Source organism: Tursiops truncatus, chromosome 19, assembly GCF_011762595.2.
Source record: "Tursiops truncatus isolate mTurTru1 chromosome 19, mTurTru1.mat.Y, whole genome shotgun sequence".
NCBI classification, from domain to species: Eukaryota; Metazoa; Chordata; class Mammalia; order Artiodactyla; family Delphinidae; genus Tursiops; species Tursiops truncatus.
The window spans coordinates 16979595-17001293 of NC_047052.1; the positions used below are offsets into that span (position 1 = coordinate 16979595).

The window sequence follows — 21699 nt, forward strand, 5'->3', positions numbered from 1 at the left end:
AACACTCCAAAGGGAATCATGGATCACCCCCCGCAAATAGAAATGTACAGACAGAAAATTTCACATACAAGGAACCACTGCTCTGAGTGTTCCTATGTGCATCCTGGAAGGATAACTGTGGCTACTGTACCTGATGCATAAAAAGCAGTCAAGCTCTGTTCAACAGTTCCTCTCGGCCAAATAACCCACTGAGTCAGTCCCAAGCTTTGTCAAGGCACCCCTGACCCTTCCGAGAATCCTGAGTTTTGTATTCCTCTCTGGGCCATCTTAACATACTTATAAGTCAGTTATAAGCTCTCCGGAAATTTCCAACAGTTTCTAACAAAAATTGTTCCTCGCCGCTTCCCAACATGTTTTCAAGAGCTCTAAGCAACTTCCAGGCTCCTCCTCATTCACAAGGAGGGAGGTGTCTTACCGGGATCTCCCACCAAAGCAGTTTGTGCTGGGGGGCTGGTGCCGGTTCTCTGGAGTGACAGCCGTCCCGCTGGATTCTCTCGAAGGCGGCTGTGAACCTGGAAAAGGGAACAATCACACAAAAAAAAGACAGAAACGTTGAGAAGCTCACACCTCTGTTTGAGATGTGGGTACAGGAACAGCGGTAAGTGCATGTTTTAAAGTTACCCACCCCAGGGGGACACCAACGGTCCAGCAAGCTGCAGCCTCCAGCATGACAAGGACAGGGACGGCTGGGTGAGGTCTGATCAGGGCTGCGGAACAGAGGGGCTCAAACCTGGGAAACAGCTCTTCCCAAGACCTTCAAGAATGTCTAAGGCACTTACAAGCGTGTTGCCTTATACGTTAAATGAACCACACCCCGTGAGACAGAGGATAGATGCTGGCCATGCAAAGTGGAAGCAAGAAATTGGGCATCTCTCCACATCGCAGCAACCAGAGAGCTTTTAAAAAGCCAAATCAGATTCTATCTAAATCAAATCATGATACTCTCCTGATTAAAAACCCCTCAACAGCTTTCTACTTCTTAGGTTGAGGTTCACAATCCTTACCAAGGTCTTCGAGGCTGTGTGACCTGACTGACCTCACCTCCCAGCACCTCCTTCTCGCTCCCCACGATCCAGCTGCCCTGGCTGACTCTGTACCCGCTGCAGGCCACGTTCGCTCCCACCTCAGAGCCTCTGCATGTGAGACCCCTCCACCTCTTACTCAGCCGCCCCTACACCCCACACCCCCTGCCTTGGCCTGTCCAAACTCCTTATACTCCAGCAGGACTCAGTTTCCTCAGGGAAACCTTCCCTGGCCCCCCAATTTAGATGAGATTCCCCCTCAAGTAAAGGAATCTCATACCACCCAGTACTCTTCCTTCATAGATTTGTTCACAGTTACAGTTATATAATTATTTCTGTGTTTACTCATTTGATATCTAACATCCCCTGCCCCTGCCAAGTAGATCACAAGCTCTAGGGAGTAGAGACCGTGTGAATTTTGCCCCTGACGTCTGGCTAGCACCCGGTCCAAGAGCTAGTACACACCAGGTGCTCAACTGTGGATGTATGTGCTGAATGAGTGAATGATGCAGGTTTTTCTAGATGCACCAAAAGTACCCCAAGCACCATGGAGGTCAGTTGAGGGAGGATTCTCAGACGTCAAGGCCCATCCAATCACTGAGATTCCGAAACTCAAATGCCCTTCAGATAGAATTCAAACCCCACCCCTTGAAGCTACAGAAAGCCTGCTTGGGGCCTGGAAGGTGCCGTAGTTACATCACGCTTAACAAGAAAAATTATGGAGAAAGCCAACCGGTTTTGGACCTCAGACTTCATGAAGTAATTTCCTGCTAGATCCAAAAGTGACTAATTTCAAACTAGATGAAAAGAAACAAACCGCCAACATTCAGGACAGAGCAAGAGACACTCCAATTTCCCTGCTTCTTGCCTGTATTCAGCTAGTGTGAATCTCTGAGACACACAGTTCCCCTTTTCCAACCAAGGCCATCTCATAAAAGACACTCTCAAGCTCTCCAGGAAGTTTAACTGGATTGGGAAGAAGAAAAATGGGCCCAAGTAACATTTAATAAAGATGTTTTATTTTACAAAGTCCATGTGGGATGAAAACATGTTTTTCTCTGCTCTAGAACCAAAACAACAACACGCTTACAAAGGCTTGGTATTTATTTTGGTCCTTTAACAGAAAACAGTCCTTGAAAAATCATGTCCTGATTGTGATCCATGATGCTAAGAAGTGTCAGGGGGCTTCCCCAGTGGCGCAGTGGTTGAGAGTCTGCCTGCCAGTGCAGGGGACGTGGGTTCGAGCCCTGGTCTGGGAGGATCCCACATGCCACAGAGCGGCTGGGCCCGTGAGCCACAACTACTGAGCCTGCGCGTCTGGAGCCTGTGCTCCGCAACAAGAGAGGCCGCAATAGTGAGAGGCTCGCGCACCGCGATGAAGAGTGGCCCCCACTTGCCGCAACTAGAGAAAGCCCTTGCACATAAACGAAGACCCAATACAGCCATAAATAAATAAATAAAATTAAAAAAAACAAAAACAAAAACTGAGGCTCAAAGCAGTTAAGGGACTTGCCCAGGACCCCTAAGCCTCAGTTAAAAAAAAAAAAAGAAGCGTCAGGGCTGGCTGTGCAGTACCCAAACCCAGGTACCTGGTAGAGAACCAAGATCTGGGCACCTCCTCTGCCCCGCCCTGCCCCGCCCTGCCCCATCCCGGCACAGCCCTGGGGAGCAGGGCGGCACTCACCATCCGTCACGGCGCTGCCATTAGGCACGCTTCCCAGATCAACAGCCGGCCCGTCCAGGAAAATTGTCAGCTCACCACCCGAGACAACACCGCCTTTGTTCTCTGTCTGCAGGTTCAGGGTCAGCTGTGTGTTCTCCACTGTTGGACACAAAAAGCAACATGGATGGACAAAAGCAAATGCACACTGAGTTCAGATTCTGTAAGTTATAAGCTCCCACTTCACTGACTCTGGCTTTCCTGCCAACTTTCTTCTACATCTTCAAACTTGTCTCGTGGCACAGAAAAAGGAACGGGAAGGAATATGCCTAACTATCACCACGGTATCAGGCTGGTGGGGAAGGCTGTGCTCATTTTTTTCTGAACATTTTATATAGTTAGGTTCACTAGGTAATTTCTACTTTATTTATTTGTTTGCTTATACCTGCAGGACCGTAAGAAAAGAGTAAGAGATACTGACAGCATACAGAGGAAGAAAGCAGTTACAAATAGCGTCCCCCCACCCACAGGAAGAGGGGTGGCAAAAAGAATCAAAACAGGTCAGGAGACCCTAAAGAAACGTTATCAGGAGTCATCTCTAGATAAAGGATTTCAGGGACTTATTATTTGGGCTAAAAAGTGTTTTTTAATTTTCAATCCGGAAAATGTTTCACTTTGAAATAAGGCGGAAAGAAGTTTAAAACAACAAAAGTTCAGTACAAGCAAGTCAGCCCCGTCGTTACACGGTCCTGGGTAAGTCCCACAGGGAGAGACTAGTCAACACCTGGCTCCATCAGTGAGGTAAGAAGGCAGCTCAGAGCCACCCAGCCCCTGGAACACTATGAAAATTCAGCCCTGTGGGCGAACAAGAAACAGAACTAACTGGCACGAGGCAGAAGCACCAAACCCTAGGCAGGCTGGAAACTGCTGCACACACACCCCTGACCCCACCCACCAAGCCTGGCCGCACCGAATGGCCTCCATCCAGTTACTGCTGAGGACCCAGAGCCTCCAGTTCAGAGCCGTTCAATAATTACCAAGAAAGAGCAGCGTTTATGAGGATTTCCAAAGAGTATGCAGCCCTTCCATGCCACCCCACATCTTACAAAGCCAGACCAGGAAAGTGCCACATATTCCAACCTCCTTCCCCACCCACAGTATCCATCAAACCGCCGCTTCATTTTCTCTCTTTGTTGCTACTGTATTATTATAAGCTGGTTTTCTAGAACAAGGCAGGGCATGTATAAATAACTACCTCCATGAGCATTTCCTAGAGACAACCTCCCCTCACCAAAAAAGTCTACCCTGCATCTCTCCAAGAAACAGACACAGCCCTTTAAGAACCTAGCAAAAAAAAAAAAAACCAGTCTCGATCAATTCAAGGATCTACTATAATAAGGTAGAAACCAGTTTTCCCTCATGTTTTCAAGCTCTTGAAGCACCTCTCCCTCCCCTTAACCTTTCTTCCCTGTGATGGAGCTCTCCAAATCCTTTTGAGTCTGTTTTCAGTCAGTTTTACTAAGGGGCTTGGTGAGTTCCAAATATTTCTATAAAAGAACACTTGCAACCTGAAAACTAGCTCCTTCAAAAGTCCAAGAGAGGGAAAGAACTGAGGCCTTTCAACCAGCACCACATGCCCGCCGTGCAGATGAGCCACCTTGGAGATGGATCCTCCAGCCCTGGTCTAGCTCTCAGATGACTGCGGCCCAGCCAATGTATCGAGTGCAACCTCGTGGAAGATCCCAGGCCAGACTGCCCAGCTAAGCCGCTCCCAAAACCTGACTCACCGAAACTATGAGGTAATAAATGTTTGTTTATTTATTTTTCTAAAGTCAAGGAGCACCTCCCCACTCTATCATACTGAGATCCAGGGTATAAGTCCCTAGCAGGCAGCAAAGCACAGAGGTCGAGGGCGGGTACCAGTCAGACAGACTGCATTCAAATCTCAGTTCTATCTAGTACTATGCGGTACTACACAAATTACTTAACTTGAGCACTGGTCTCTCTACCTTGCAAAACAGGAGCAGTAAGAACACATTGTTCATGTAACACATGTAATGAATTAAACAGCACCTGGTAAATTCCCAATAAACTGTCATTTTTATTATCTCCCTGTTGACTCTCCTGTTTTTAGGCTGAAAAGTCCTGATTTCTCTCAATCTAATTTTTTCATTGTATACTTGCTCTTCTCCTGACCTTTCCAAGCCTTTTTCAGCTTTCGACAACAAACTCCAAGGTCAGCAAAAATCTTCCAAGATCAACCACATACCTATCACAAGGACGTATGGTCCTCTCATCTTGTATCTAGGACACTTCCTAAAGATGTCCGGTACACCACTCTCAGGAACATGCCAGGATGAGAATTCTAGAAGGGCTCCTTAATTCCCTTCTTGATATCTCAAAGGCCATCACTTTACAAATGGAGTGTGGGTACCTTTCCCCTCCTTTCTGGAAGAATGATAATGTTCAACAGGAAGCTGGAAGAGCCCAAGGCCTCTTGCTGCTAATTTCAACCTCCTAACAGCCACCCTGCCATGGTCCTCTGACAAAGCCAGGGGCAGAGCCCACATTTTCCTCTCCACAGTCTCAACTCAAAGCTCCAACTCAGCTCTTCTGTCTGGTTTACCTGCTCATCATGTCCAGCAGAGTCATTATATACATATAGGCTTGGAAGTTACCTTGCAACTCTTAGAGACACATCTGACCTTCAAAAAGAGCCAGTGACAGGGGAGATTTTTTTTTTCTTTAAACTAAGCTTTTGAGAACAAAACGCTCTACTGTTCTATTTACTTAAAAGAGAAACAGTTCAGAGAGACCTCTAAGCATCACTTCGATCATAACCAAGTGATCGAAGTGAGCATCACTCAGAGCAAGACAACTCAACACCCACATGCTTCCTGACATGATACAGGATGAAGTACACAACATCACTTTTTTTTTTTTTTTTTTTGCGGTACGTGGGCCTCTCACTGCTATGGCCTCTCCCATTGCGGAGCACAGGCTCCAGATGCGCAGGCTCAGCGGCCATGGCTCACGGGCCCAGCCGCTCCGCGGCATGTGGGATCCTCCTGGACCGGGGCACGAACCCGTGTCCCCTGCATCGGCAGGCGGGCTCTCAACCACTGTGCCACCAGGGAAACCCACAACATCACTTTTAAAGTCTTCTTTCAAAAGCATTTAACCTGAATCCAATCAAGCCTCGAAACCTCTTTCCCAGCTTACATGAAATGAGGGGATAGAGGAATAAATTCAGTGATACCACGAGGAAGCAATCAGACCAGCCCAGAATATGGGACATCCATACGGTAACCATCCCAGACTCCTCGAAAAGTCAATGTCATTAAATAAATTTAAAAGGGGAGCGGGGGCAGGCAGGAAGAAGACTCTTTTAGATTTAAAGGAACGTAAGTACCAAATGCCTTGCATAAATTTTGACAAAACCTTGGTTTGAAAAATACATTCTTGGGACGATTGGAGAAATTTGCATCCAGACTGGATATTGAATGGTGTCTGAAATTACTGTTGATTTTCTTAGGTTCACTAATGGTACTGTGGCTGTATTTAGGAATGGTCTCATTCTCGGGAGATCCAAGAGTATATTATGATGATGTCTGCACTTATTCTCAAACTGTTTTGTAGGAAAATAGGCTGAAGTTTTCAGGAGTGACGTGTCACGATGTCTGCAGTTTACCTTCAAATGGTTCAGGGAAAAAAACACACACACACCCACAGGCTCACACATACAGGTAAAACAAATGCAGCAAAATCTTAAGAAGTGTTGGTTCCCGGTGAAGGGCATTTGGGCATTCATTGTGTTATTCTTTCAACTCTTTTGTATGTTGGAAAATTGCATGATAAAACATTGGGAAAGGGTTGTGTTTTTTTTTTAATTGGCACAGCTATTAAAGAATTAAACCTCTGACAATAGAACATTGTTATTCTCTTAAAAAACAAAAAGAACACACCTGAGCCAGGGGAGCACTACAATGCATAATGGGACTAAAGAAACCATTAGCTAATTGAGTGACAGACTTGAGCATACAGGGGAGGCTGAAAGGAGTAAGTGTGGCTGGAAAACATATACTGGAATCTGAGCTATAAATAGCAGCATTAGCCACCTCTCCTCTGGGGCCCTCGGGTTTCACTGCGGCAACGCCATCAACTCTACAAAGGGCCTTTCTCTTGCACCAGGTCTTCCCCCACCTTTTCAGGCACTGCTCAAAAATCAAGAAACTGATGAAAACCTGGGTGTAGCAAGTCAAGTTCCAGAACTAGAACCAGATTGAGCGTAGGAGGCTCACCAGCCACCGTCCACCTCATCCGGCCCTGCTCCATCTGTAATCATGCAGTCCACACGTGTGCAGCGAGCACAAACTCTTCTGGTCAGTGAGATTCAACAGGCACAGAACAGACAAAAAGCTGTGCCCCGGGGGGTTTATATTCTGGTTGGGGCAAACAGACACTAGGAAATGTTTTTTGTTTTTAAAGTAAATTGCACAATCTGTTAGTGGCAAATGCAGTAGAAAAAAAAATGAAAGGAGGGGAACGGATGAAGAGTGCTAGAGGTGGAGGAGGGTCTGGGGTGGTGAGAAAGTCTCGCCAGGAAAGTGACAATGGAGCAAAAACTTCAAGAAGGATGAGGCAGGGGAGCCACGTAAGTATCTGGAGGAAGGATATTCTAGGCAGAGAGAGAATAAGACACAGAAGCCCCAGATGGGGGCACGCCTGGCAGATCTGAGGAATGGCAGGGAGGTCAGTGTGGCTGGAGTGGATGGGGAAAGAGAGGAGCAGGAGAGGAGGGTGGTAGGAAACCGGAAGCTCACAAGGAAGGCCTCGGAGCGCTGGCATGGTCGCTGGCATTTACTCAGCGGGAGATTGGGAGCCACTGGAGGCTCGTGAGCAAGGAAGGGACGTGACTTCTGTTGCAGCGCAGTCACTCCAGCTGCAGGAGGAGCAAGAGATGAAGCAGACAAGACCGGGGAGGAAGTCACTGCAATACTCCAGGCGGGAGTAGCTGGTAGCTTGGGCCAGGCGATGGCAGTGTCTTCTGGGAGCAGGGTAGCAGAAGGGAGACTCGCCCTTTCCCCCCTTTCCAGCACATGTTAGGAAAGCCCCATGGCTCCCCACTGAGCACACTGGTCAGTCCCCACAGGCCCATCAGGCCCTTGGAATCAAAGCTTTGGGCAAATCATAGGCAGGGGCTGCAAAAAGCACAAACGTAGAGCATGGCTGGGGGAAGTCAGATTCAAGTACGACCAAGTGGAACATATACAATGAAAATATTCCGATGGTAAGAGACTTTAGTTCCTCCGAAAAAGCCAAAGTCATGAGCTCACGCTAACTTCAGCAAATGTCCTTCTTCTCTTCTAAGTACCCACTGGTTACCAATACCTTGTAACGCTACTTTATGGAGGTCAACATACAGCGGTAGGGCTGGAGATTAGAAGCTAGGGGAAAAGAATTAGGAAAATCCTCAAGGACTGTGCCAGGAGATCCCTTTAAAAGCTGGCACACCAGAAGAGACAAGAAGACATAGCGTGCTTCCTGGTAGAAACACACACCACCTCATTAAAAAGAAAAAAATAAGAACCTGGATCAGATCAAGTCTCTAGATCTAGATCTCAACAGGTATGAGACTAAAAGAAACACAGAGGGACAGAGGAACATGTTAAAACACATTTCAGGGACACAAACAGCAAAACCCAATATGTGGGAAACTACAGGACAAACTGTCCAGTTTCTTCAACAATGAACTGTAAGGGATAAAAAGAGGAAGGAGAACATATTGGTTAAAAGAGAAAGAAGAAATTCCCTGGCAGTCCAGTGGTTAGGACTCCGAGCTTTCACCACCAAGGGCCCGGGTTCCATCCCTGGTTGCGGGGCGAGGGAGAGGGACTTAAGAGACTTATCAATCCTGTTTGGATCCTGATTCAAACAAACCAATGGTGGGGGGGAAATAATGTTGAAGACAGCTGGGGAAACGTTAAAAACTCTCTGAATATTTGATGAGATTAAATAATTACCATTAAGCTTCTCAGGTATGAAGCTGGTATCATGGTTATGGTTTTTAAGAGCCCTTATCTTTAAGAGATCCATACTGAAATATTTGTAAATGAAACATGTCTGAGATTTATGTGAAAATAACCCCGTGGAGGGTGGGGTGGGAATGGCCACCTGTAGCCCGCTGTGGATCTGAGTGATGGGCACATAGGGGTTCATGGACTATTCTTTCTACTTTTGTGTATTTTGACATTTTCCATAATAGCTTTTCTTTTTCAAGCCAGCATACCTAAAGAACAAACAGTGACTGTAAACTAAAAAACTTACACAAATTCAATGTTACATACACATTTTGAAATATGAAAAGGTAGAAAATATACAATCAAGCTGCTTAGGGAGTAGCTCTGATGGTTATTTTCCCTTACTTCAAAGCCTCAGATTTGCAAATAGCTTCAGGTTAATAATTTCCTATTGGGAAGAGTTGTTACGTGCAACAAGGATGAGTAATATTTTTCTAAGACTTACTTTTTCCCTTTCCTGACATGGACTTTTTAATATGCTGTTTGCATATGGTACCAATAAGTATAGATAAATAGGGCATGGAAGTTGCCTTCCTCATTCCGACAGAAGAAAAAAACTACATAAACCAGAACTGCCAAACTGTGCCCCTATAGTGCAATTCAGTTAAGTCCAGAAGCCCTGCCTGGGCAGTTTCACTGCGGTGTATGAAGGAACTTTCTGCTTTAGAATCTTCTATCATCGCTGTCCTTCCCTGCTCTCACACCACCAAAATGTATGTGCATGTATATGCTTATATCGTTTAAGAGAAAAAATATTTTCTTCCTAACTCAGAATACAAATGTAAGGATTTACCCGGAAATTTGAGAAAAACAAAACAGGACACAAAGTAGGATATTTTTAAGGGAGACCAAGTACTCTCCGGCCAAGAGTCTCAGAAGCCCGAGGAAGATGTGATTGATTTGGCCTTAACAGAGCTGTTCAGTGGAACAAACAAACCTCCTTCTTCCGGCCTCCTTCTGCCCTCAATCCCATAGGCCCATCAAAAGAAAGTGAAAATAAACAGGGCATTCATTAACAGGTCAGTGTTCATTCTACACGTAGCTGTGAAACACTGGTGCACAGAGGAACGGAACTGGAGGAAATTCCAGAAGGGCAGAGAGTAAACAGTCTCCTTTCCCTTCCCTGGCTCCCCGTTAACTCAGACACACACAGACTGGAGGCTACCCCAGGTTTAAAGAGAACACTGTTTCACATTCCCTTCGCAGTAAAGAAAGCCAGAGGCTTCCAGGATTTACTGCTACGATGTGTCTTTGGCTTCCAACCTTAGCCAGAGCCTAACAAGAGAAAGCCTCTTCTACCAAGCTAGTGGCACGCTGTAGACACTGGAATTCTTGTTAGGGTACCAAGGTTGACTCTGCTTCACCCACCTTCCCTCGGCCCCCATCACTCAAGCCTTGGCAGAGACTTCCCAGAACACATGGTGTAAGGAAGCGTCTACCTTGGCCTTGAAGCTTCTTCTGTTCGCTGCTGCTGGGAACGTATCCTTAATTATCTCCAAATTAAAGTCTTGGCTGGGGCTTCCCTGGTGGTGCAGTGGTTAAGAATCTGCCTGCCAATGCAGGGGACACAGGTTCAACCTCTGGTCCGGGAAGACCCCACATGCCGCAGAGCAACTAAGCCCATGCGCCACAACTACCGAGTCTGCGCTCTAGAGCCTGCGTGCCACAACTACTGAGCCCAGGCGCCACAACTACTGAAGCCCGTGCACCTAGAGCCCGTGCTCCACAACAAGAGAAGCCACCGCAATGAGAAGCCGCACACCACAACGAAGAGTAGCCCCCGCTCACCACAACTAGAGAAAGCCCACACGCACCAACAAAGACCCAACGCAGCCAAAAATAAAAGTTTAAAGTCTTGGTTGACTGACGGTTGCATAAACTCCTCTAAAAATGAAAAGAGCTTCATTTTACAAAGCCGGTTTTTAAACTTTTATTTTTCTCCTTTTTTTCTTGTGCATTCATTCAAGAAGCATTTTCTGGGCATCCTGACACTGTGCTAGAAGCTGGGTTATAATGAAGAAGGTAAATGGACATAGTCTCTGCTTTTAGGAACTTCACAAGTCAGTGGGAGAAACAGAAGTAACTAAATAATGTCACAAAGAAATGTAAAGTTGCAACTGTGAAACAGATTTCATGCAAGAGACCTTATGGTCCCATCAGTGCTGGATATTTGGCCTGGTCAGGGCATCAGGAAAAGTTTCCTGAGGAACTGACAGCTCAACTGTGATCTGAAGTTTCAGGCAAAGAGCTAGCACGTTGCGGGGTGAAGCAGGTTGGGGAAGAAGACCAGTCAGAGAGGCAGGAGCAAAGTCAGAAAGGAGCCCTGAGAAGGCAGGAAAGGGTGGGCTCCAAAGCATGGATGGAGAATCTGTCCTTCACATGGGAGGAAGAGGGACGGCTCGCCTCCAACCACAAGAATGATGGAGGAGAGATTAGGCACATGCATCCTCGTTTCGGTACATGACAGATTCGTCAGTCATGATCGTCCTTATTTCTCTTGATTCAGGGTCACAGTGTTCTACAGTCCAAACCCCTGAAGCTACACATGCTTTTCTTTACTTACAAAAAAATAAAAAACAAAAAAAATGGGGCTCCCCTGGTGGCGCAGTGGTTGAGAGTCCGCCTGCCGATGCAGGGGACGCGGGTTCGTGCCCTGGTCTGGGAAGATCCCACATGCCGCGGAGCGGCTGGGCCCGTGAGCCATGGCCGCTGAGCCTGCGCGTCCGGAGCCTGTGCTCCGTAACGGGAGAGGCCACAACATTGAAAGGCCCGCGTACCGCAAAAAAAAAAAAAAAATGCACTGACACAGACACTTCAGAACTGGCTATTCATCTGAGTCATCTATCTAATAAGGTACATTATAGACAAAGAGTCCCTCTTGAATCAACTGAGGGTCCCCTTCACGTAGGAAACAAAAAAAAAGCCTCATCTGTCTTGGTGAATCTCACTGTTTGTAAAGCTATAGCCTATTTTTAAAGTGATTTAGAGGAAATAAATACAGATCTGGGAAAGTTGCATTTTTAGGATAAACTGTCAGTTCACGTTAATTACTGTGGCCTTGTCATTGGAGCTCCTCTATCCCAAGGCGGGGGTGGTCCTCATCACCCATTAATTCGGAGGATTCCTAGACTAGTCCCATCTGAGCAGCTCATCCATTATCTGAGCAGCTCATCCATTCTCTGCGCCCTCAGGGAACCTCAGTGACTATACCACCTCTCCCCGTTGCACAGAATTGAGGACGTGTCTGTAAACACAGCAGAGAAAGGGTTTCAATGAACAAACCTCCTTTTCAACGGTCTCGGAATAGTGAAATGCAGGAGCCCAGCTAGAAGAGCGCTTTCATGGTTAAGGTTCTGCTTTTAAACAAATCAGCAAAGTGGAGGAATTGGATGAAGGTAGCCAAAAAGTACAAACTTCCAGTTGTAAAATAAATAAGGACCAAGGATGTGATGGACAGCGTGGTGACTACAGTTAACATTGCTGTATGATCTATTGGAAAGATGCAAAGACAGGAAATCCTAAAAGTTCTCATCACAAGGAAAAAAACCACTTTTTTCCTTTATTCTTTTTGTATCTACCTGAGATGATGGTTAACTAAACTTATTGTGGTAATCACTTCACAATAAAAAAAAATTCCCCCTTTTAGAAAATGGCTTTTGAAAAATTACAAATCTCAAATGAGTGAAATATTATGCCACAATTAAGATTTGGATGGGCCTTCCCTGGTGGCGCAGTGGTTGAGAATCTGCCTGCTAATGCAGGGGACACGGGTTCGAGCCCTGGTCTGGGAGGATCCCACATGCCGCGGAGCAACTAGGCCCGTGAGCCACAACTACTGAGCCTGCGTGTGTGGAGCCTGTGCTCCGCAACAAGAGAAGCCGCCATAGTGGGAGGCCCGCGCACCGCGATGAAGAGTGGCCCCCGCTTGCCACAACTAGAGAAAGCCCTCGCACAGAAATGAAGACCCAACACAGCAAAAATAAATAAATTAATAAACTCCTACCCCCAACATCTTAAAAAAAAAAAAAAGATTTGGATTAATGATTATGAAGAGTGAACAACATGGAAAATCATTTACACTACAAGGTTAATTTTAAAAAAAACAAGAACATGAGGTTATAAAAAGCACCCTATTATTAAAACCCTGTAAAAATAAGTATGTAAAGGGGCAAAGAAATAAATGAAGCAGAGAAAAACAATAAGTTGTGTTTGAAGAGTCAGATTACGAAGTAACGGTTTCACTTTTTAAATTTCCATTATCTGCACAGTGCATATGTATTTTTTCTCAATTTCCAATATCAGTTACACACGTATACAGAAGTGTTTACAAATGAAATGACATGATGCCTAAGATTTGCTTTCAAATACATCCCCAAAAAGTGGGGGCTAGAGATGAAAGACAACTGGACACGTGCTCCTCATTGTTCAAAGTGGGTAATGGATACAGGATGACTCAGTCATTATATGATTCTCTCTACTTTTATTTATCTTTGAAACTTTCCATAATAAAAAGTTTAAAAATTTCCCCATTTATGCTATATAATATTTGCTCCACAATAAATAACATTAACTTACAATTTTTTAAACAACATGCTTATTATTAAAAATTCAAGCAGAAATTCAAACTATGAAAAAAAGAAAAAGAAATTCAAAATATGATGTAAGCACACACATTCCAAACCCTTTCCCCATGACATAGGTCACTGTCATCAACTTTGTATGAAGTCACCAGACTTGCAAACACCAGCACAAAAACACACGTATAAACTATACATGCAAAAGTGAATTCACTCTAGGCCCACAAGTTGTGCCCCTTGACTTGTAAAGTATCCTAAGAATCTTTAAAAATATATACAGAAGCAATCTATCTGTTGAGGAGGGTTTTAGGATTGAGGGAACAGCACGTTCAAAGGGAATTCAGCCTTTACCACAAAGTCCCCGGCCCCAAAAGAATGAATTCATGTAATACACGTGTAAATAAACATTAATCAGTTAATTAGGAGTGGGAGGGAGGGAAGACACAGACGTCATATTCTGAGAACTGTGTGCCTTGCTATCCTGTACATAATAAACAGCATCCCCCAGGCCGGGCCTGACGCTAAGGTGAAAATCTCCGCTCTGTACCTGACCGTAGCACTGACCGCACCACGTGTGTAACTGTGGCACTCTCACTCTGATCCAGGATCGCTTTCCCTCCCAACTCACCACTCTCCTACAAGAGTAAGTCTCCTGCTCTAAGAAAAATGCGCCTAGAATCCCAGAAGACTGAAGGAAAAGAGGAAATCATGTACTCCGATGAGCTAAACAAGGTCTGATCTTCGTATGACCCCAGCAGCCGCGGTGTCTCCCCTGAAGAACCTGGGAGACTGGATGGGCAGGCAGGTGGGAGCCACTCTCAGGGAACTGGCACAAGGAAGAGGCCCCGTCATCAGATGCAATGTTTCAGGGTTGGTTTTTTTTCTGGCAAGCGGAAGGAAACTGCTCATATCCAGGCAACAGTCTCATTTTCCTATCTCCAGACTGAGATATGCTGGGCGTGTAAATGACACACCAGATCTCATGTGTTAAAATGATAACATTTGGTATATATTGGACTAAAGAAAATAGATCATTAAAACGAATTTCCCCCCTGTTTATTTCTGTTTTTACTTTCTCTAATGTGGCTACTAGAAAACTTTAAATTGTGTCTGTGGTTCACATCACATTTCTACTGGACAGCGCTGCTTGGGCGCCTCCTTCCTGCTGTTTTTGGTCATAATCTTGAGCAGCTGTCTGCCAAGGCCCGGCCAGCCCCGGGGGCCTTCTCTGTGTAACTTGACTGAACTAAGCTTTTTCCTGCCTCCAAGCTTCCTTCAGCCTGGAATGCTTTTCTCCTTGTTGGCCTGGACAATCGCTTGTCATCCTTCTGCAGTTCTGGTGTCACTTCCTCGGGCAAGCCTTCCTTGACACTCCCTGACCCCAGGTTGACTCAGGACTCAGGACTCTAGGTTGAGTCCTGAATGATATACTCCCAGAGCACCCTGCACTTTCCTCCATCGTATCTGTCACAACTGGAACAGTCTGCACCAGTTATTTGTCCAACATCTGTCCGCTTTCCTCTCTAGATCCTAAATTCCGAGACTGTCTGCCTTAGTTCACTGCTGCATCTCCGGCATCTAGCCCAGTGCTCAAAGGGATTTACTGTGCAAATGCTGGTAAATAAACTTCACACCCACCCTGCCCCCACCCCCGACTCCGCCGCAGGCCCCTCTCACAACCCTAAGAAAATGCCCGATAGAAAAGAAGGAAATTTCCAGTTATACAAAATCCTGATCCAACACTGACAAATTCACAAGTCTAAAAAGAAAAAAAAAGAAAAAGAAAAGAAAAGAGAGAGAAAGAAAGAAAAGAGGGGAAAACTGTCTGACCAAATACTATGGATTAAAATGCAAAAGTTTTCAATATACCATTAGAAAAAGAAAAGGGGGGACGACCTCAGCCAGCATTCGTGTTTTGAGGGGTGGCATCACTCTTTGTTCAAACAGGCATTCCCACGAGGCTGACGGCCCTCCAAAGCCAATAAGTTTACAGAACACTCTGGAGGCGGCCTTAAAGCCCAGGCCACACTGAGGCAGCCACGTACAGGGGATGGCTTTCCTGACAGAAAGCTTTTCTTCTTTTTTCAAGTGAGGTTTCACAAGGCAGCCTCCCAGCCGGTGACACAGAGAGCAGGTCTGTTTTACCCTGCGTTGCAGGGGCCTGTGTGTTTACTTTCGAGACTCCTGGCTAAAAGGACCTTTTCTTTCGACCAGCTCTCCACTGACACCAAAGCCGCGAGCTGGGCCCAGCTGTAACTTTGAGAAGCTGGGGGTCTGGGGTCGGGGGAGGGGGTGGCTTTTGGCTTCTTCAGAAATTCCTTGAGGTTCTGGCTTGGCCGTATCTGCCTGAGGTGCACAATGATGGAAAGCAACACACAGGGAGCTTTTCAGAGACTATTAAAGATGGTTTTAAATCCCAATGCCTGGCATCTCGTGCCCATCAAGGAAAGAGGAGTCACTGATACAACTGCAACTGGATGGAGGTAAAATGAAACAAAGCCTTGCATTTGGAGGCTGGGGACAGATTCTGCCTGATACCTCCCCAGAGAGGGCACCCAGCACTTCCCTGGTCCTACCTCTGCCTCAGCGGTCAGCCACGACACTGGCCACAAAAACCACAGTCACATAAAAAGATGTTCATCCTCACTAATCTAATTAAATATGTATATTATATATATACTAATATCATATTATTACATTACCTTGTATAATATCATATTATGTTATGGTATATATTATATTATATTATATTATATTATATTATTAGTATTTTCTTTGTGTTCTGGGCACAGGAATGAGGGGATGTACAAGAGTTAACAAAAACCAAACAGTGCCTGCCCCCATGGAGCTCACATTCTAGTTGTAGAGGCCAGTAAGTCAGATAAATAAACAAAATATATATATACTATATGGGGATACTGCTAAAAAGAAAATAAAGCAAGGAAAGGAATAGGGAATGTTGTGTAGGGAGGAACTGAAATTAAGGTGGTTTGGTCAGGGCCACATGTATGATTCCATTTGTATAAAGTGTCCAGAAAAGGCAAATCTACAGAGACAGGAAGCAGCGTAGTGGTTGCCAGGGGCTGGGCTGGGAAAAGAAACTAATGGGAACCAGAGCTAAGTGAGCAGGAGGGATCTTACTGAGGTGGTGGGAAAGTTCACGGTGATGTTGCACACCTTGGTAAAATTTTAAAAAAAAAATCACTGAATGGATCAGGGAAGCCCTCACTGAGGTGACATCTGAGTGGGCTGGAAGTGGGTGAGGGAGAAAGGCAGGAGGACACACAAGGAAGAAATATTTTGGGAAGAAGGTCAGGGAGGTGCAAAGGCCCTGAGGCAAGAGCTGCAGTGGGCTGGAGGAAGAGCACAAAGGCCTGTGGGCAGGAGGTGGTTTGGTGAGGGTGGAATGATTGAGATGGGGTAACAGAGAGGTGACAGAAAGATCAGGGAAGGCTTTTTAGGCCGTTTGGGAAGGACTTCAGTTTTTACTTTTAGTGAGAAAGGCAACCACTGGAGGAGGGATGTGATTCGACTTATGAGTTGGATCATTCTGGCTGCTGGGCTCAAAAATGAAGTGTAGGGAGACAAACGCAGATGATGCCGGGAGACCAGTTAGGAGGCCTTTGCCTCCTGAGTTGAGAAGTGGTGGTGAGGTGGACATGGGTGACGGCAACTGTCAGGGTGAGAAACAGTCAGTTCCTCCAAGGTATCTCGAAGGTAATGAGGGCAGGACATGTTGATGGACCGGGTGGGGGTTGTAATAGAAAGAATGGCGTCAAGGAGGACACCCAGGTTTTCAGCCTGAGCAACACCAAATCTCCATCTCCGTTGCCTTAAATGGAAAGCTGACAGCTCAGCTTTTAACATGTTAATTCGAGGATGCTGATTAGACATCTAGAAACACGGTCTCAGGTTGCCCGGAGAAAGGTCCAGGGTGCAAGTCATAGGTGAACGGACCAAATTTAAAGCCGTGAGGCTGGACGAGATCATGAAAGGAAGAGGTATAAATTAACAAGTGGATGCAGGACTAAGCCAACTTGGGGTATCCCAAGGCTTCTGGACCAGCGAGGAGAAAACCAGCAAAGGAGACTGGAAAAGAGTGACTGGAAAGATAGACAGAACACCAGCCGGGCGTAGTGTCCTGAAAACCAAGTGAAGAGTAGGTCAAGTTGGAGGGATGGATTCCTTGTATCCAGTCTGCAAGGCAAGTGAGTTGGAAGTGAGAACTGACCCTGGATGGAGTCACATGGAGGTGACCAGAGACCTGGTACAGCATTTGCAGCAAGGCAGCAAGGACAAAAGTTTACCCAGGAGTTCCTCAAGAAGGAAAGGGAGAGGAGAAAAGAAAAGAGATGCAAATTAAAATAACAAAGAGAAATCACTGTCACAGCTGAACAGACTGGCAGAGGTTAAAAGACTGGTAATGCCCAGCGCCACTGGGGGAAGGGAAACAAGTACACGTGCACACACACGGTGGGTTGTGTAAACGGGTCCAGTCCTTGCAGCAGACCCAGGCCACAGATATCACAGAACTTGCAGCGTGCCTGCCTTTTGACCCAGCAATGCATGCCTAGGAATTTACTACCCTAAGGGAAAAAAAGGACAGGAGAACAAAGATATCATTACAAGAATTTACTGAAAAGTCTTGCTTGTAGTAGTAAAGACTCAGAAACGGCCAACAATAAAAGATCTGTTAAACTATGGTGCATTCATACCAAAAAAATGCTGTTGTAGCCATTAAAAGGATCTAGTTTCATTGAGGTAGAAAAACTGGGTGAAAAAAAGCAAGTTATAAAGCAATATGTAGAGTGAGTTCCCAATTTGGGGAAAAGGTTAGACACTCACACACCTATACATATATATATTTTATATATATATATATATATATATATATATATATATATATATATATATGTATGTATGGTTGACATACCCCCAAAAAGCTGAGTGGATATATAACAAAGTATTAACCGGGTTAGCTCTGAATAAAAAAATTTCCATGTACCTTCTCAATTTTGCTGTGAACTCTAAAATTGCTCTAAAAAATTGTCTTTAAAAAATGCAAACAGGGGCTTCCCTGGTGGCGCAGTGGTTGAGAGTCCGCCTGCCGATTCAGGGGACACGGGTTCGTGCCCCGGTCTGGGAAGATCCCACATGCCGCGGAGCGGCTGGGCCCGTGAGCCATGGCCGCTGAGCCTGCGTGTCCGGAGCCTGTGCTCCACAACTGGAGAGGCCACAACAGTGAGAGGCCAGTGTACCGCAAAGAAAAAAAAAAAAAAATGCAAACATTCAATGGAGTTCATAATAACGGAACAAGATTTGCTAGCTTTGTGGGGGGAAAAAAAAATTTCCAGTGATTTTTAACCTTCTCCTTCTTTGGAAGGCAGTATATGCAGAGGTTGCAGGCAAAGTCTTTGAGACCAAAAAGGCCTGGGTTAAATCCCAACTCTGCCACCACCTACTATGTGATCTTGGGCAAGTTACATAAAATCTGCCTATTTCCTCATTAAAGGGGATGGCAGTACAACCTACATTATAGGTATGCAGGAGGATTAAATGGAAAGAATAGATATAGACATAGATAGATAGAGATCAAGAATTCAGAACAATGCCTGATACATACTTAGCACTCACAATGTTCTTTGTCTTTTTTTCAATAAGCATAAAACAACAATAATAATCAGAAAAATAACAGTAACATTTTCAGTTTTAGGAGCATACGTTGCTTTTATTATCAGAAAAAATATTAATAGTCAGCCTCCCCTGCCACATATCCACATGCTCCATATTCTCAGATACAACCAAGTGTGGATCAAAAATATTCAGGAAAAAAAATTCCAGAAAATTCCCAAAAGCAAACTTTGAACTTGCTGTGCTCCAGCAACTATTTACAAAGCACTTACATTGTATTGGGTATTATAGATAATCTAGAGATAATTTAAAGTATACGGGGGTATGTACATAGGTAATATGCAAATACTATGCTATTTTATATAAGGGACTTGAGCATCTGCGGATTGTGGTATGGGGGGTGGGGGGGGCACATCCCAGAGATACAATTATACTATTTTCAATTTGGGGAGCAAGAGAGAATTTCTCAGAAATCTTCTGTGAGTATTCCATGAGACTGAAATAACTAGGTCTTAGTGGTTTACCAGGCTCATAAAAGTAACTACTTGGCTATGCAGAACTGGTTTGGCCATTCTCCCATCAGGCCTAATCAAGGCACTGGAGTTTGTAGCTGTGCCCTAAATAATAGCTCCCTACCAGCTTACAGGACTGTCACATCCTTCCTTTCACTTTTGTCTCTTGCCCGCCTCCTCCTCATCTGAAGAAACAGTGAATAATTTCTCAAACTTAAATTTAAAATTGTTTTTAACTTAGGAGCAATTTTTTAAAAGTTTCTCTCTTCTCCCTCTGACTCAGGTTCCAAGGATCAGTGGTTTATTTCTCTTTTTGTTGAAAAACTGGAAAAACAGTGTGGTGTTTACTTTAAAATAAATGCATGCACTGTCTGTCAGGCCTGCCTCCTTGAGATGCATGGCCCACCCACCAGAACACTTCATCCTCATGGAAGAGGGAGGGAGGTGGTACAGCACTCGTGACTGGCCTATCTGTTCTTGGAACATAAAGTGCAGTAACAACCCTCTGCTTATAAGATTTTTAAATAAATAGGGAGCTGTTTGCTTTTTCTCCCTCTCTCATTTTTTTTTTTTTTTAAATCTGGGAGACACACATGGGGAAAGAAAACAGACACGCATAGAAAACGAAGAGCATAAGCAAAAAGCTTTTCGAAGGTACTTCATTTTTCACAGTGGTCTGGGGACAGCAATTCTCTAACCGCCTCCTGTGCATATAGAAATGAGTAAAGATGTGGATGATGGTGAGAGCCAGGGCTCTAGTGGGGAAAGGAGGAAAGTTAGGAAGAACTCTGTGAGGTTGAATTAGAATTGGAGATTTTAGCATAAACTCATCACCTTGAATATATAGACACAGAATAGATATTTATGTGTGTGTGTGTGTATACATAAAGTCTTTCAGGAAAAATGAAGGCTCAAGAGCCAAGAAAGTTTTGAAGAAAAAGAGCAGTGAGGGGATTTCCCTGGTGGTCCAGTGGTAAAGAATCTACCTTCCAATGCAGGGGACACAGGTTCAATCCCTGGTCGGGGAACTAAGATCCCACATTCCGCGGGGCAACTAAGCCTGCACGCCAGAGCTCGCGCACCTCAACAAGAGAGCCCGCGTGCCACAAACTACAGAGCCCACACGTTCTGGACCCCCGCACGCCACAACTAGAGAGAAGCCCGAGTGTGGCAACGAAGAGACAGTGCGCCACAACGAAAGATCTCGCATGCCTCAATGAAGATCCCGCATGCTGCAACTAAGACACAACGCAGCCAAAAAAATAAAAATTTAAAAAGAAAAGCAGTGAGAATAGGTATGTCCAAACTGATACTGGCACTCCCTCCAGTGAAAACAGTGACACCGTAAAACCCATAAGGAAAAAATACAACTAGATCCTTGGCCTACACCATACACCAAAAAAACCTCCAGATTGATTAAAGGGTTAAACGTTTAAAAACTAAATAAAGAAAACCAGCACAAGTGTCAGTGTAAGGAAGGTATCTAACTGTATTTTTTTCCCAAGTGGTAACTCAGTGGTTCTAAGACTTGAACCGGCATCAGAATGCCCTGGAGCATTTGTTAAAACACACATTGCTGGGCCCTATCTCCAGGTTTTCTGATTCTGTAGGACTGGGAGAGGGCCTGAGAATTTATGTTTCTAATATGTTTCCAGGTGACGCCTATGCTGCTGATCTGGACACCACACTTTGAAAACCACTGGGTTAACCAATGGTCCCAATTTGTTCACCTTTCTTTACTGATTTTAAATGCCACCTTTATCACATAGTAAATTCTATCTATGTTGGATGATGTTTGGAAAAAACTATATGATGGGGACATGTCCAAAGGATACAGGAGGGGTTCCCTGGTGACGCAGTGGTTGGGAGTCCACCTGCCGATGCAGGGGATGCGGGTTCGTGCCCTGGTCCGGGAGGATCCACATGCCGCGGAGCAGCTGGGCCCGTGAGCCATGGCCACTGGGCCTGTGTGTCCAGAGCCTGTGCTCCATGGTGGAAGAGGCCGCAGCGGTGAGAGGCCCATGTATCGCAAAAAAAAAAAAAAAAAAAAAAGGATACAGGAGCAAGCTTGAAGAGGCACCCACTGGCCAAACCAGGGATATTTTGAAGAGGCACCCACTGGCCAAACCAGGGATATTTTGAGCATAAAATAATGGCAGTAATAAATTATAACCCATGCATAAAATAAGAATCCATGAGTTGAGACTGATAATACAT

At 45.2% G+C, this 21699-nt stretch overlaps 1 protein-coding gene across 3 annotated transcripts in view; it reads right to left on the minus strand.

The window, feature by feature from the left end:
- WWP2 (WW domain containing E3 ubiquitin protein ligase 2) overlaps positions 1–21699 on the minus strand; it is a 144124-nt gene that overhangs the window by 83252 nt on the left and 39173 nt on the right. For all 3 annotated transcript variants that reach the window (XM_019935591.3, XM_019935592.3, XM_073796860.1), the window contains exons 5-6: positions 2707–2844; positions 416–512 (exon numbers count right to left, since the gene is read on the minus strand). In XM_019935591.3, the coding sequence (XP_019791150.1) occupies positions 416–512; positions 2707–2844 (235 nt within the window). The remainder of the gene's footprint in view (positions 1–415; positions 513–2706; positions 2845–21699) is intronic.